General features: G+C 48.3%; 1 protein-coding gene across 2 annotated transcripts; it reads right to left on the bottom strand.

The window, feature by feature from the left end:
- Positions 1-201: 201 nt before the first annotated feature.
- C23H2orf72 (chromosome 23 C2orf72 homolog) lies at positions 202-6,171 on the bottom strand. Of its 2 annotated transcripts, none has more exons than XM_036173249.1 (3): positions 5,466-6,171; positions 3,004-3,117; positions 202-957 (listed from the first exon to the last, which is right to left on the bottom strand). In XM_036173249.1, exons 1-3 carry the CDS (start codon positions 6,097-6,099, stop codon positions 818-820), a joined length of 888 nt encoding a protein of 295 aa, XP_036029142.1. In that variant the 5' UTR covers positions 6,100-6,171; the 3' UTR covers positions 202-817. The 2 variants fall into 2 exon arrangements, with proteins under 2 accessions (XP_036029142.1, XP_036029141.1); XM_036173248.1 differs by having other exon boundaries at positions 3,004-3,120; positions 5,466-6,170.
- Between the last annotated feature and the right edge of the window lie 10,105 nt (positions 6,172-16,276).

The following is a 16,276-nucleotide window of genomic DNA, read 5'->3' as shown; positions in this document are numbered from 1 at the left end:
GACCTGAGATCTAGTACAAGTCAGGGCGTTGAACACCCCAACACCCTGGCTTTCTCCTCCTTGGTGCTATAGGCAGCTCCCAGAAAACTTTTCCACAGTGAATTTGGCACAGTAATCAGTGTCCACACAAGAAGGACAAAGGCTGCTTTTTTTCACAGCATGCAAGGCGCTTTTGGTCCTGGCCCTGCAACACACAGATCATCTCGGCTCTGGCCTGGCAGGTCCCCTCACAGCAACAGCCAGGTCTTTCTTTATTTTGGCTTGTTCTGGGAACCAAGGTCCCAGGAAATCTAAGGGGGATCTCTTCTTCACAGAACAACAGGGAGAAGGGATTGGCTCTTCCATTTCTCAAAAGGGTCACAACTGGTATTCTGAGGAAACCAATTATTGGTGGTTGGATCGTCCTACACACTGTGAGATGCCCACTAATCGCCCTCACACAAGTTTCCAGTGTTGCCTGCAGGTGCAGCCTAGCCCCTGGTGGAAAGCCCACTGGGCTGGTAGCCCCCTCAATCATTTGGGAAACAGAAGCCCCGGACAGAGTGACAAAGTGGGACAGTGTCTCCTGGGCTCAGAGAAATGAAGGCACAGATCAAGATCACCGCACCCTGATCACAGAGCAAAAAGCACGCAGTGCGGAGCAGGCCCTACAGGCCCTGGGACCTAGATGGTAACAGTGAAAGTGTGACCCCCAAGCAAGTGGGGTCTTTATGGTCAGTCAGTCACCAGCTGCTGAGGTCGACACTGTGACATGAAGACTCAATGCGAAGGTATAGACCCCAGTGTGCAGGTTAGGGCCAGTCCAGGAGTCCAGCCTTCATCTTGTGTCCCCTAAGGGCTTGGGTGGCAGGTGGAGAACTCCATCCTGGGCTCTAGATCCACTCCCACGGTCTTCACAGTCTCCATTGGGAAATATGGCTGTCAGTGCAAGCTCCTCCTCTGAGACCTGGAGGTGTTCTGGAACATTTGAGAATGAAAAGGTCAAGTTTATGAGGCAATATTCAAGCACTTTGTAAAAAGTCAAGCAAAATACAGGTCTAAAACCATTTTTCAAAAAGGCACACCCCTTCGACCCAGCAAGCCCAATTTTAGATGTTTATGCAAGGACATATCAGGAGTGATCACTGGATGAAATGATGGGCCAGCAGAGAGAAGGAAAAGTCCCAGGTCCTTAATGGGGCCTGTGAGCTCCTGGGCCGATGCTGACCACCTCTAAAGCCAGTTCCACTATTTTTATGAGCGATAATGCGTTTCCATACAGCTTATACTGGCTGAGTCGTGGCTTTCCCACCTGCTGCTGAACTATTGCAATTGACCTTCAGTCAGCATTTGAAGAAGGCACAGGCAAACAACCTATGGTTTCTATGTAGGCTGGGGCATTAAGAGTGGGGTTGGGGACGTAGCTCAGTTGGTAGAGTGCTTGCCTAGCATGCATAAGGCCTAGGGCCAGTCCCCAGCACCACATCAACTGGGTGTGATTGTGTTTGCCTGTATCCCAGTACTTGGGAGGAATACCTAGAATATATGAAATCCTGTCTCAGAAACAACACAACATGTATAAAATTGTTAAGGAATACATAAAGAATATTCTAAAAAGCAAAACCAAATAAAACAACAATAAAATGTTGTGCATGTAGCTCAGAGTGAGGTTGTAGGTCCATCTCCCAGAATCACAAAAAAAACGGTGTGTTTTGTTTTGTTTAAAATAAAAGATGTTGTATAAAATTCACACACACACACACACACACACACACACACGCACGCACGCACGCACGCAGCAGTGAAAAGTACTTGCTATTATTGCAGAAATTGGGTTCAGTTCCCAGTCAGTTAACCACATGGTGGCTTACAAAGGTAAGTAACTACAGTTTCAGGGGATCTAGCACCCTCTTCTGGCCTCAATGGGCACTATATGCACATGGTGCACATACATATATGGAAGTTAAACACATACACATAAAATAAAAAAAATCTGGAAAAAATTAAATACAGTATAACAAGTACTCTCATGTTATAAATAATCCAGAGATGACTAAAATGCACAGGAGGATGTACATAGGTTATGCATACATACTGTGTCCCCCTCCCACTTTTCTTGTGTGTGGTATGTGCATGTGTGTATGTCTTTTCATGTATGTGGGTGCATTTGTGTGTACCACTGAGCCATCGTCCTAGCCCAGTGTATGTTCTTTTAAGCCGCTGTTCGTAGCAAGCGATTAAGCAGTGAAAGAAGGCTATGAGGTCAGTGCACGGTCAGTTTTAAACAAGGGAGACAATCCAAGCTTATTTCCAGCAGCACTCACTGTTTGTCTCCACTCTTTCCTCACCTCCACTTGCCAGCAGGGTGGCTCCACCCTGGAAGCCACTCTAGGTGAGTCACCTCCTTCCTAGCCTCACAGCCTCTGTGCGTCCAAGTCACCCACTATCTCTTCAGAGCTGCTGTGATCCCCTCTAGCTGGGATCTGCCTCTGATCTCTCTGTGTGTTTCCACAGGCTGCCAGCTTTCTGCTTGTGTCTAAGACCCTGCACCCCCAAAGGGCATCCTGGCCCCCAGGTGACCCAGTTCCACACCTTAAGGTCTTCCATTGCCATCTGCACCTCAGCCCTGAGCACCCTGAGGGCTCTTCCTTGAATATGATATCTGCTAGCTGCCTTTGCTCAGGGTACTCTCTGAGTCTTTCTGTGTCTGCCTACAGGAAGCCCTGTATCTCAGCTCAAATGTCACTAGTTCCTTAACACTCACGGTTCTTCAGGGGACCCTGGCCTGTTCCCTATCCCCCACTACGCATGGAACTCCGGTCCTATAGTTCTCTCCATGTCTTCACCAGGGTGGAGGACTCTTGGGGCAGGAACTCTGCATGACCCAGCCCTAGCCCTCTCGGGGAGGGGGGGCGCAGGCACTGAGTGCTTGTGCTGTTCTCAGCATGGAGAAAGTGTGTCCTTAAGGCCTCTGTTTTCACTCTGGAGCAGGCAGCCTGTAGTTAGAGTTTTCAATGTACTTACCCTGAGCTGGGCCTTGGGAGGAGGTGGTATCTCCTCGGTTCTTCCTCTGGTTCCGAGGACCCCAGGAAAAGCAAGTTAGTAGGCCAGGGAAGCCGGGTCTTTCCCAGGTACCTTCTGCTAGAAAGAGTCCAAATCCGCAAGGCAGAGGTCAGCTAGTGCCTGCTTCACAAACCAAGACACTTTCTTCAGCAACCCAGGCGTCTCGACTTTCCACCACCCTGCCTTCATCTCTCTAGTTATCTCACTGCAGCCTCACACATTTCTGTGACATGTGCACATGCTGGGGAAACCATGGCAACACAATGCCATGGAATCAATCACAGCTGCATACCAAAGAGGGCGGTCAGTTCTCCTTCGGTCCTAGTTCAAACTCTCCCTCCGTCCCGTGTCTCCCACATCACTTCTTCATTTGTTTGTCCGTCCATCTATTCATTTGTTTTGGTGACAGGACCTCACTATGTAGCCAGGGTTGCCCTTGAACATTCCGCCCTGCCTCAACCTTCCAAATGCTGTGATCACAGGCATGCATCATTGTGCCTTGCTTCAAATTACTTCTGAACGCAATAGATTAAACGCCTTTTTTTTTTTTGAGACAGGGTCTCTTTCCTTAGTCTGGCCTGGAACTCACTACATAGACCGGGCTGGCCTCAAACCACAGAGATTTGTCTGCCTCTGCCTATTAGGTGCTAGGATTAAAGGTGTGGGTTATCATGCCTGACTTTCACAAAACATTCGAAAAGCAGGAAATGGATGCACAAGGAGTTATAATTAACTCATGACCTTGACTCATTAGTAAAAGTTTTTGTTTTTCTCAGTGTGTTATAAAAGTAGGCAAGAGTTGCGTACAGCGGAAGATGATATTTCTGCTAAGGTCCCATTTTCCAGAGTGTTAGTGTTTACTTCAAAGCAAGAATTTACTTCATCCATCTGGGATGCCAGGCAGGGTGTTAGGAAATGGGAATACTAGGGTTGTTAAACTCACAAGAGAACAGTGACCAACCATTGGTCGTCGCCGAGAGCGCCAAAAACCAAAGGTTCTGAAATTTCACTAGTGAATTTGCAAACGGGACCGAGTGTGCAGGTTTTTCAGAGGGCTCCCTGAGGGAAGAAGCCGGTTCTGAATGGAGGGGTGGGTGAGCTCCAGAAAGAAGGGAGGTTGGGTCACAGACATGGGCCGAACCACGGGCACCCTGGCCAGAGTTCAGCGTGCCTGGAGAAACTGCGAGCTGAGAGAAGGAAGGGCTTAGAGGGTTTTCTAGGTGCCAGCTCCTGAGTCTAGGGAGAGTTTGCCTGAATTCCTTTCTTTCCCTCAAGGCCCGGTAAGGAATCAGCTGACCGGATACTATCGGAACAGGAATATACATGGATATATTCAGGATGCTGGAAGTTGCTCAGCCTGCACAGAAGGGAAATTGGCCGGAGGCTAGGGGAGCCTCCAGTGAGAGAAACACATTTGCCAGGCTGACAAGTGTGACATTTGGAACATCAGATAGTGTCTCCCCATGAGAAAGGTCTGACGTCTCCCAGGGGATGGCTAATGGCCAATAGCAGATGCCCCGGAACACCCCACACAGCCACTTATTAACTCGGAAGCTTACTATGGTAAAGAGTCAAGTGGAAGGGAGTTGAGCAGAGCAAAGATCTCCCCAATGTCTGGCGCAGCTCCGTTGAAGGTCCACATTTTAATCCCACTACACTGCACAGTTCCTGTAAAACCTGCTGCCTGGGACATCTGACCCGTCTGTGATGGAGCAGTGCCCGGCTGGGGGAAGCTCTCACACCCCTCTCTACACTTCAGAGTGTGGAAGGAAAAAGTGGCCCCACTACACCTAGCAAGGCAGCCAGCGATCAGTGGCGACGCAGTGCAGGCAGGAAGCCAGGAATCACCGAGGTCACCATGGTCTCGGTTCCCCGAGACCTTCCCGACTGACACTTATTTCGTGCCTCTGCCAGGAATTGTGCCTTCCACCCTTCCACACCGAGCCTCCAGGGCGCGGCTCACCCTCTCCCAAAATTCCTGCGACAACCGTACCTGCACCGTGTCCTAAAGCTCCAGTCACCCTCTCTCCGCCTAAGTTCTTCACCATCCCCCACGCACACCACCCACACTTTTGCACCCCGAGACGTGACGTCTTCTTCCCTATCCCCAGTCTCCAACCCCTACATTTTTGCTCAGAGTAGTTCAACTCTACTTCATATCCACTTACTGACCAGTTGTACCCTCCCTCGGCTCCTTGTCCCCTTCTCCCGTACAGTCTGGATCTGGCCTGACCGACTCAACTTCTTGTCCAGAGCCAGCAGCTCACCTTAGGCTGAACGGTCTTGAGCTAGGGACTTCCCTGCCCCGGGCTTCAGTTTACCTCGGTGCACAAGAGAGTTGGGTGGCCTAAAGCGGTCCAACCGATCTAAAGGCTTCCCCAGACGCCTTCACCTATACCCAGCCAGACCCCGCGCAGCCTCACCTGGTCGACCTGGCCCCGCAGCTTGCAGGGCCCTGCAGGCCGCCTCCTGGACCGCCAGGCTGGAGGCCGGGGAACCGGGACTGAAGGCGGCAGCCTGCACCGGGCCCCCCACCTGGCGGCCGAACACTGTGCGCAGCAGCGTCTCCAGCAGCTGCAGTCCTGGCGCCACCGCGTCCTCTGCTCCCGAGTCGGCCACCAGGACCCCGACCAGCGCGGCGCCCTCCCGCCGCCGGCCGCGCACATCCCGCAGGATCTCCCGCAGGCTGCGCCGCGGCTCCCGGGCGGCCAGCGACGAGGAGCGGCACAGCGCGAAGACGAGCGGCGAGCGGATGACGCGCGCTGCCTTCGCCCCGGGAGCCCGATGCGGCCCGGTGGCCGCTGCGGTGACCGCGTTCCCGGCCTCTGCGCAGCCCGGCTTGCCTGGTTCCGGCTCCGGCTCCGGCTCCGGCTCCGGCTCCGGAGGGAACACGGCGCGGGAGAAGTCCTGCAGCAGCGCGCGGCTCTGCTCGCGCTCCCACAGCTCGCCCACCAGCAGCACTTGCCCGCGGCCGCCCGCAGCTTCCACCAGCGCCTGGAAGAGCGGCTCGGCCGGGCTCGCTGGCTGCCGGGCCAGCGCCTCCAGCTCGCTCTCCATGCTAGCCGCGGCCGCCTCCTGCGCGGGGCTGGGAGCTCCGCTGCGGCCTCTACGGACACGCCCCCGAGGGCCGAGCCTCCCCGACCCCTTGCTCCAAGGCTGCGCCCAGCGCACTCCTGCCCCAGACGGCTAAATGTCTTTCATTCATTCATTCATTCATTCATTCATTCATTCATTCATTCATTCATTCATTGAGACACCCAGTACATACCCAGTACATACTTACTGAGCACCTAATAGGTGCAGGCTCTTGAGGAGCTGAGGGTGAGTGGACATTAACGTACTCACAAAGGTACCCGCTCAAGGTAAGATGATTTTGAACCCCAGAACAGATTTATTTATTTATTTTTCAAAAAAGGACTTCTCTCTCTCTCTCTCTCTCTCTCTCTCTCCTTATTTATTTTATGTGTATGAATGTTTTGTTTGCATGTATGTGCACTGGTACCAGCGTCTGATCCCTGGAACTGGAGTTGTGGGTGGTTATGAGCAACCCACGTGAGTGCTGGGAACTCAACCCAGGTCCTCAGCAAAAGCTGATGCTTATTTTTGGGGGAGTCATACAAGGTTTGGGGTTCGGGGCTGCTTTTCTCGTGGTGCACGCGTTGGAACTGAGATGGAGCAGAAGAGTGAGTGAGATCGGGAGAGGGAATCGAAACATGGCATCCTAGCTTCATTTCTGTTCTGTGATAAAAACACCCTAACCACAAACAACTTAGGGGAGGGAAGAAAAGGCTCATTTTAGCTCATAGTTCCTGGCTGCAGCCCATCACTGCAGGCTATCGACAGAGGCAGGAACTCCAGACTGCTGGCCACATCACACCCACAGTCAAGAGAAGAGAGAAATCAACACTCTACTTGTGCACAAGCACACCAAGGAACAGAGTCATCCACTTTCAGGCTGTGTCTCTCCACATCAATTAAGTCAATCAAGATAATCCTGGCCACCCCCAGACTTGCTCACAGGCCAACCCGACCTAGACAATCCCGCCTTGAGACTGATTTCCCAGGTGATCTAAAGTGTGTTGACAACCAGAGTTAACTGGTACACAGGGCATACCTCCTCTACCCAGCTCTCCTTTTCAACCTCCAACACTTCCTTCAAATGGATCAAGGTCACCATTTCCACAACTACTTGTTGAATTCTGGGTCCTGCCCCATATAGTGTGGGGCTGTTGCTCCTCATGGACCAGAATCTAAAGCAGTGGTTCTCAACCCGTGGGTTGAGACCCCACTGGAAGTTGAACAACTCTTTCACAGGGATGGCCTAAGTCCCTCAAAAAACACATATATTTACATTAGGATTCATAACAGTAGCAAAACTACAGTTATGAAGTATCAATGAAAATATTTTTATGGTTGGGGTCACCACAACATGAGGAACTGTATTCAAGGGTCTTCATTAGGAAGACTGAGAACCATTGATTTAGAGTTAGATGTGGGATAATGGCATGCTTGATGTTGGGGTGCATGTGTAGGTATGTATGTATGTATCTATGTCTGTGTGTCTGTCTGTCTGAAAACCAGGTTAGAAGCAGGAACGCTTTTCCTACATTCTCTTGGACCCTGGCAACTTTCTCCAAAAGAACATTCTGTGAAATGCTTTTCCTCCCTTGTGCAAATGCAGTTGCCCTGAGGCACATGTGGTTATTATTGTGCACAGGAGAGGAGCTGGTGCAAATGACTTTTACATGCTATTTAACGTCACTTTAAATCCAAATAGCCTCAGTGGCTTGTGTCTAACCTCTTTATTTTCCTTGCCATTCACTACATAGCAATTGGCCCAAAGGCTGTTGGTGTCAAGACATTTTAATGCCCATGTAATTTTAATTCACCATATAACTCTAACCTTTGAAATACCTGTTCCCTACTTTTATAACTATGCTCCCGAATCATGGAGGGTTTTTCATGTCCATAAAACAAATCTTTCTTGGGTACCTACTGTATGCACGAAGCGGTCAAAGGTGTTCAAGATGCAGCCCTTCCCTAAGTCTTATTGTCTAGTGGTTGTCTTAGCCAGTATTTGGAGGAAGGTAACATGTCTTCTCCTCTCCCACTCCTCCTCCTTCTTCTTGGTTTTTTGAGACAGGGTTTCTCTGTGTAGTCCTGACTGTCCTGGAACTCACTTTGTAGACCAGGCTGGCCTCAAACTCAGAGATCTACCTGCCTCTACTTCCCAGGCTGGGATTAAAGGCGTGCTACTCCCACCCGGCTAAGGCAACATATTTTTTATCTGGCTCTCATTAATGGGACTCTTGTCTTTGCAGACTAACTTGTGAACTCCCCTGGAAGGGTGCTGTGATGTTCAAAGCAGAGTTTGGGACCTGGGTGGGAAAGCTTCATGTTTAGAGATGAATACAAAGTGGGGTTCCTTCACCAGATCAGTGATGAAGTCACTTCACCTATATAGACTGGGTATCTCCGGTTTCCACCATGCCCAGTGCTGGGGAGCAGTTGTGAATGGGCAAGCTCACCTCCACAGAGACAATGAACAAGTGAACACACAGCAAACAGCTTCAGATGGTGGTCTGTATTGTGGAAAACAAATAATGTATCACTGACAAGAGGCCTGAGGCCCTGGTCCATTCTGAGTGCACAACTCTGACCATATCCCAGGAGCAAGGGGTAAGTGAATAAGGACCATGACAAATTAATGTAAAAACAATAGAAACCCCCACATGTCCTCCACCCAGGGCAATAAAAGCGATTAGGTTAAGTGAACACATCACGCTCCCCCACCCCACCCCATTCCTATCTCTACCTCCACTGTGATACTTGGAGACAGAACAAAGCTGTGCCATTGAGGAAAGGTATACAGGAAGTGGCTAATAGAGAGTAACTTTTCCTAGGTTTTGGAGGACTTTGTTTTTAGAACAGTGATTATTCTTTCCTCATACCACCATAATGGCAGCTAAAGCTCCAGTCATCACATCTCCCTCTGAAGAGCTTGATGGCAGAACTGAATAAAGAACAGAAATCAAGCACTCCATGAAGAGACTAGGATGTCGGAGGAATAGCTCCGCAGTAGAGTACTAGTATGTATAAAGCTCTAAGAGCCAGGAGGATAGAGAGTCTAGGATTACTCAACAGCACCATGTGTGATGGTTAATCTTCATTGAAACTTGACTAGATTTCAAATCACCTAGGAGACACACCTCTGGGTGTGTCTGTGAGGCTGTGTCCAGAGAGATTTGAGTGAGTAAAAGCCTATCCTGAATGTGGGTGGAAAACACACACACACACACACACACACACACACACACACAAACACTGAACCCCCAGACTGAATAAAAAGGGAAAAGGAGAAAGAAAGAAGAAAGGGACCTGAGCCCCAGGAATTATTTCTTTGCTTCCTCCCTGGAAGCAAGTGACCAGATGCCCCAGGCTCCTGCCACCAGGCATAAGGGACCACATCCCCAAACTGTGATCCAGAGTAAGTCTGTTCTTCCTTAAGCTGCTTTTGTCTAGCAGTTAGTCACAGTAGCTGGAAAAACTCCAGGTATGGAAAATTGCCTCTGAAAAGGGCTGTTTCTGTGATGAACCTGACCATGTGGTTTGTAGATATTTGGGACTGACTTTTGGAAGGGATGTGGAAGAGTTTAGAACTGTATGCTAGAGAAGCACCAAACACTCTGAGGAGAACTCCATGAGGGTAGACAGTAAAGACTGTACTCAAGAGTTCCCAGAGGGGGACAGTAACTCTGTCAGGAGACAGATTAGGCGATAATCATGTGCTATTCTGTGAAAGAATATGACCACCTTCTGCCCATGCCCTGAGAACTTGTGTGAGGCTGAATTCAAAAGTAACAGACTAATTTGTTGCACAGAGGCTTTTTAACACAATGTAGCATTCAGTCCATAGTTACTGATGACTATTCTTATCCAGGTTTACAGTAGAACGAGGAGAAAGTGGGGGAAAGGATATGAAAAGTGTGCCATTTAGTGAGGAAAGTGATGCGAATGAGTTTAAAGGCTGCAGATGCAAAGGGTGCAGCTCAAGCCTACAATGTCGGAGAGTTTAGCATGGTTGCCCTTCACACTGAGATGATAGGAAAGATACCTTGATCCCACCTATCAAAGACACTGAATGTGGGCTGGAGTTAAGAGCACTGGCGATTCTTTCAGAGGTCTTGAGTTCAGTTCTCGGCACACACCTGCAACTCATAACCCAACTATAGTCCCATGGGATCCAATGCCCTCTTCTGGTTGCAGACATACATAGGGATATAAACAAAAAAAATTTTTAATCTTATTTTGGGCGGGATATGAGTTCTCTGTCTGCATGTATGCCTGCATGCCAGAGAGCATTAGATCCCATTACAGATGGCTGTGAGCCACCATGTGGTTGCTGGGAATTAAACTCAGGACCTCTGAAAGAGCAGCCAGTGCTCTTAACTACTGAACTATCTCTCCAGGCCCCTAAACAAATCTTTAATTTTTTTCTAACTTGTGAAAAGGCAAATACATTTGACAGGAAGAAGACTGAACTTAAAATGCAACTAAAGGGATCTCATGCTTGGTGATAACCTCCTGTGGCTGGCTACCATTCTCTGCCAAGGTGCCCAGGGGGCACTATAGCTGTGGTAGAAGGGGGTAGACTATCTTTCACTGTGGCATCAAGACCTTGGCATAGTCATCTACATGGTGCTGGTTTTATAGGCCTGGAAAAAAAAATGCAAGAGTTACACAATGGAGGCTTACATTAAAGTTCCAGAAAGACATGAGACCAGGCAATGTGCGGCAGGGTCATATTCCCTGCAAGGAGACCCCTGAGAAATCATTTCATAAAACTGTGAAGGTGAAGCCTCAGTTGCAGGGGGACCCCGTTTTGGAGAGGCCAGGACTGTGGGATGTCCACCAAGACAAGCTACAAGCATAGAGTTGAACAGGCCTAAGAGAGGCTGTGTGTGCTGCAGTCCGCAGACTGGAGAGTGGTGCTCCCCATGACTGTAGGAGCTTCAATGACCTCATAAAGGGCTCCACATTCAGGACACGGAGCAGAAGAACACGGTGTTTTTCCTAGTGGGTTTCCTTCAGGCGTCGCCCAATTTTTCTTTGCTATGACCCCATTTCTCTTTTTGCAGTGGGGATGTTCATTTTGTGTCATTGTGTACTGGAAGTATATAGTTCATATTTTTTATTTTACAAGGACTCAGTTAAGAGATTGTGTGAATTTTGGAAGACACTTTGCACTTACATTTTCAAATAATCTGGAACTGTCAAAACTATGGGGAGTTTAAAATGAGAATGGGGGGTTGAGGATTTAGCTCAGTGGTAGAGCACTTGCCTAGCAAGCACAAAGCCCTGGGTTTGATCCTCAGCTAAAAAAAAAAAAAAAAAAAAAAAGAATGGATGCACTTTGTATTATAAGATTGCCATGTGTCTGCAAAGCCTGGGGGCTATTTTGATTTTAAAATGATGTGTTTGTGTTGGAAAGGTGATTTAGAGGGCACAGGCCTTGCTTGCAGCCCTGAAAACCTAAGTTTGATCTTGATCTTTAGATTACACAAGGTGGCAGGAGACACCTGAGAATTGTCCTCTGACTTCCACATGCATGTGGTGGCATGTGTGCACCTGTCTATACATGCTTGCACCTACACTCTCATGTGTGCATGCTCACCCATACAAATCAATCAATCAATCAATCAACCAATTAATTAATTAAGTAATGTGTTTAGGTATAGAATTGGCCAGGGATAGCCTTGTAATGACTAATTTGTTGTCAACTGACCACCTGGGAGGCACATCTGGGCATGTCTATGAGTGTGTTTCCAGAGAGATTTAATAGACAAAAGACCCATCCTGAATGTGAGTGGCACCATCCTAGTGACTGGGGTCCTATACAGAATGAAAAAGTAAAAAGTGAGCTGAGTCCTGTCAGTCACTTCTCTCTACTTCAAAGAAAAATTCTTCTATAAACTTTGCTATAAAAAACCAAACTTGCAACTAAAAAAAAAAAAAAAAAATGCCACATGCAGAAATGAACCAGACTCAAAGTCTCTATATCATCTTAATGAACTTCTATACAATGAGAACAGCCGTTCTGGATCTGGAACTTCACACTGGGCTTTGCACTTTCTGTGTTTGGAATCTGGAGACAGTGTGGACTGGTTGTCACCTGCCCCTTTCTTGCTACCACACTTTCTCTGTCACAATGGGCCGTGCTTCCAACCCAAGAGCCAAAACAAGCCCTTTAATCTTTAGGTGGCTTTTGTCAGTTCAACAAGAAAAATAAGACTCTGCTGGCCAGGATTTTCATCAACCCGACACACTCTAGGGTCTTCTGGGAAAAGGAACTTCAGTTAAGTAAATGTTTCTATCAGATTGGCCTGTAGACAAGTCTCTGGGGGCATTTTCTTGATTAATGATTAATATGGGAGGGTCCAGCTCACTGTGGGTGGTGCCACCCCTGGGCAGATGGTGAGCAAGCCAGTAATTAGCACTTCTCCATGGCCTCTGCTTTTCAATTCCTGCCTCTAGGTTCCTGCCTTGTGTTCCTTCCCTGACTTCCTCTCGAGGAAAATCAGTTCTTTTCCCTGCAGGTTGCTTTTGGTCATGGTGTTTATTACAGCAGTAGAAACCCAGTTAGGACGTACAGCAAGCACAAGGGATGGAATGACTTGTCAAAACTCTGCAGTGCCATGCCAGCGAGACACGACCCTTTGGCTCTTTCTCCTGGCCCTGTTCTTTTCATGAGCTAGAATCCCTAACCCATGCAAGGAGGAGAAGGGAGTGCTAGACCTCTTTGTTGTGGCTTCTCACCTCATTCCTGGCTTGGACCCTGCTCTGTCTACCAGTGTCATGCATAGGGGTGGGGCTAGAGGTACGTAGTGATTCCCACCAGACATCAGAGCACAAGCCTAAGATGGTAACTCAGCCCTGGTCCCCCTTCCCTTTCTATCTATCTATCTATCTATCTATCTATCTATCTATCTATCTATCTATCTATCTATCTATCTTTCTATCTATTTGCCTTGAGGTGGAGGCCATGTGGTGTTTCTCCTGTTTTTGCATTAGCTTCTTAGCATCCTTATTAACCTCCCTCTTCCTCTATAGCAGCACAGTTGAGGTTGTGTACACAGAAGGGGCTTGCCTTTCAAGGGCACTACCACCTTGAAATGGGCACAAGCTGAGAGGACGGCAGGGCCAGGCTGAGTCAGGTGAACAGAAAGGGAGTTGACCCCACTAGGTCACCTCTTTAAGGAGTAAGGACAGATCGTGGAGAACTTCTTGATAAGGCTGGGCCTCCTGAACTATTTATCTCCTCTTGGGCTCTCAATCTTCAGGTAACAAATTCCAAACTTTCCAGAGGTGGGATGCAAGGTAGACCAGATAGAGGAGAGAATGTTAAACAAAGGTTGGAGTCCAGGGCCAGTGAGTTTATCTTTACCTGTGCTATTTACACAGCAAAGGTTCTGGTATGAAATTAACAGGAAATTACAAAGACCTTAAAAACAAAAACCAGGCAGGATGCCAAGAATCTTTCTTCTTTCTGGTCATCCACACTCTAGGAAGCAACAGGAACCAAAGGGAGTTCCTCTTTCTGGTGTTCAGTGGCTGTAATTGGAGACTAGGATTTCTGAAACCGTTTGCCCTTCCTGTCCACTTCATCAGGATTTAAGTGGGGGCCCGGGGTGACAAGGAAGGGCTAGTTTGGAAAACAAAGGGCGCAATTTCCACCCCTTGGCTTGGGGCTTCCTTCCTCTGCACTGCTTCCCTCTTTCTGTCTGTTTTCACTTTCACAGTTGTTTTTGTTTTTTTTTCCCACCATTTACTCTTTCATCCTGCTTCTCTCTCTCCGGGCTGTCTCTTCTTGCCTGACTATTGTTTTACAGGCTGTGCACTAGTAGGTGGGAGTGAGAGACGGGGGAGAGTATTGATCAGAGAAACCACAGGACCCATAGAAGAATGAGGGCTGGTAGAAAGAAAGCAGACTAGAAACATTCTGACAGGGATTGTGGGCACTCATTGGCTAGCCCCAGGCTGTGTTCTGGCTGCTGGATGGCCAGACAGGACACCACTATTGGAAGAGTTCACTTCTTCATCTGCCTGGCAAGGGTTGGTTTCAATCTGGCCCAGGAAAACATATTTCCATGCCAGCTGGCATTCATATGGAGGTAATCATCTCAGTTTCACTTGTTGAAGGTGTGTTAAAAAGACCGGAGGAGGGGTTGGAGAGATGGCTTAGTGTTAAAAGCACTGGCTGTTCTTCAGAAGATTTGGGTTTCATTCCCAGGTCGCACATGGCAGCCCATAACTGTCTATAACTCCAGTTCTAGGGAGAACCGAATGCTTCCTTCTAACTTCTGCAGGTACCAGACATGCATATACTGTAAAAACATACGTGCAGGCAAGACATTCATCCGCATAAAAAAACCAAAAATCTGAAATATAAAAAATAAATAAATAAACAAAATTTTTGTGAGACAGAACCCTGGCACAAGGAAGCCCCTGCTGTGTTCTTGATGGGCTCAGGAGTACTTGACAGTACTTAACTTCAGGAGGAAGTGCAGACAGGCCCCTGGAGTGTGCCTGCCCTGACTGAGAGAGCTAGAGGGACAATCCTGTATGCAGAGACACTAAGCATGCAATGGCAGAGAATGTATCAGCACTTGCCACCCTGGTGTCCTGCCCACAGCCCCAGTGTGACTTCATGGGAAGCTGTCATTATCTGACTCTCCAACAGCCAGCTTGTTAGTTAGTGTCATGGTGGTTTCAAAGCCACTTGATTTGGGTCTCTCTCTCTCTCTCTCTCTCGTTCTCTCCTTTTTTGGTTTTTCAAGACAGGGTTTCTCTGTGAAGCTCTGGCTGTCCTGGAACTCACTATGTAGTCCGGGTTGGCCTTGAACTCACAAAGATCTGCCTACCTCTGCTTCCTGAGTGCTGGGATTAAAGGCGTGAACCACCAAGCCCAGTGATTTGGGTCTCTTGAAATTTAGTTGGCTTAATCAAGCAGGAGGTTGAGCCTAAGTTTCTATGGTCCAAATTTCCTGGGGAAATGGTGCTGGTTACCAATTCGATCAGGAAGCAGTCATGTTCTTTTTTTTTTTTTTTTTTGGAGCTGAAGATTGAACTCGGGCCTTGCGCTTGCTAAGCAAGTGCTCTACCACTGAGCTAAATCCTCAACCCTGCAGTCATGTTCTTTATTGTGTGGATTGATTCTTCCTTATTTGGATGGCTGTCTTAAGTGTGTACCCCCAAGGGTTCACATGTTGGGAGCTTGGTACCCAATGTGGTGGCAAGGTTACTAGGGTTCTTTTGCAGTATTTTCATGGAAATCCTAAACAGGATAAGAGTAACTCTGTAACTTGGTAGCCCTGCACCTCTGAGCAGCAGACACTTTGAGCTGGGTTTTCAAAGCCAGTGGCTTCCATCTCTAATCCTGGAGAAGCAGACACAAGCCAGTGATTTACACCCTAGGCTCTCAAAGGCAGAGGCACGCTGCCTTGAGCCTTGAGTGCTAGGAAGCCAGTGTCCAGTGTGTAGTGTTACAGCCCTGAGCTTGACCTGCTAGGGCTCTTGGCTCTTAGCTCCTCTAGGTGACTCAGCAGCTTTCTAGAACTCTTCAGTCCCTCATGCTTGAGCTACAACCTCTTGCCTTCCATAGACTCCATTCTCTTCAGCCCCTGCACTCAGTTACTCTCTGGAATGTTCTTTCTTTCCAGATGCTGCTGAGTTATCTGGGGCTAGACACTCTGGAAATTGCCCATTCTGTGCAGACAGCTGATTCTACCCTGAGAAAAGACCAGAAGGAGACAATGGGCTTTATTGGGTCCTGTGTTTACTGCACAGGGGAGACTATGGGAGGGAAGTCTTCTGCACAACCACCCTAAAGTTGGGAAGAGCATTGTTCAAATAAACAGACCTTCTCCCTGCTAACTACTCACACAAAACAGACACATAGAAAAGTCCGAGGTGTGCGTAGTTAATAGCAATGAACTAAATGCTATGTAAGAAGCAGAGACTGTCAGACTGAATTGAAAAACACAGAGCATCCACCAAGGTAGACTGTAGGCTGGGCAGTGAAACAAGTCTCAGTGAACTTCAAAGGACTGATATTCATCCCCACTTGCTCCCAGACTGCGGATGTAACATGACCAGCTGCCTCAGGCTCCTGCCGCCAGGATGGACTGTACTCCTCAACTGTGAGCCAGAACGAACCCTTCCTACCTTAAAAAAC

The sequence above is a fragment of the Onychomys torridus genome, chromosome 23, assembly GCF_903995425.1.
Source record: "Onychomys torridus chromosome 23, mOncTor1.1, whole genome shotgun sequence".
NCBI lineage: Eukaryota > Metazoa > Chordata > Mammalia > Rodentia > Cricetidae > Onychomys > Onychomys torridus.
The sequence above is the reverse complement of the archived record's forward strand: the minus strand, read 5'-3'. Positions and strand labels throughout refer to the sequence as shown.

Excerpts from the sequence above, each read along its gene's own strand:
- C23H2orf72 (XM_036173248.1), bottom strand. The coding sequence starts at position 6,099 with ATGGAGAGCGAGCTGGAGGCGCTGGCCCGGCAGCCAGCGAGCCCGGCC. Across the intron at positions 3,121-5,465 it reads TGCGGGGCCAGGTCGACCAG|CAGAAGGTACCTGGGAAAGA; the intron begins GTGAGGCTGCGC and ends GACTCTTTCTAG. Across the intron at positions 958-3,003 it reads CTCCCAAGGCCCAGCTCAGG|AACACCTCCAGGTCTCAGAG; the intron begins GTAAGTACATTG and ends CAAATGTTCCAG.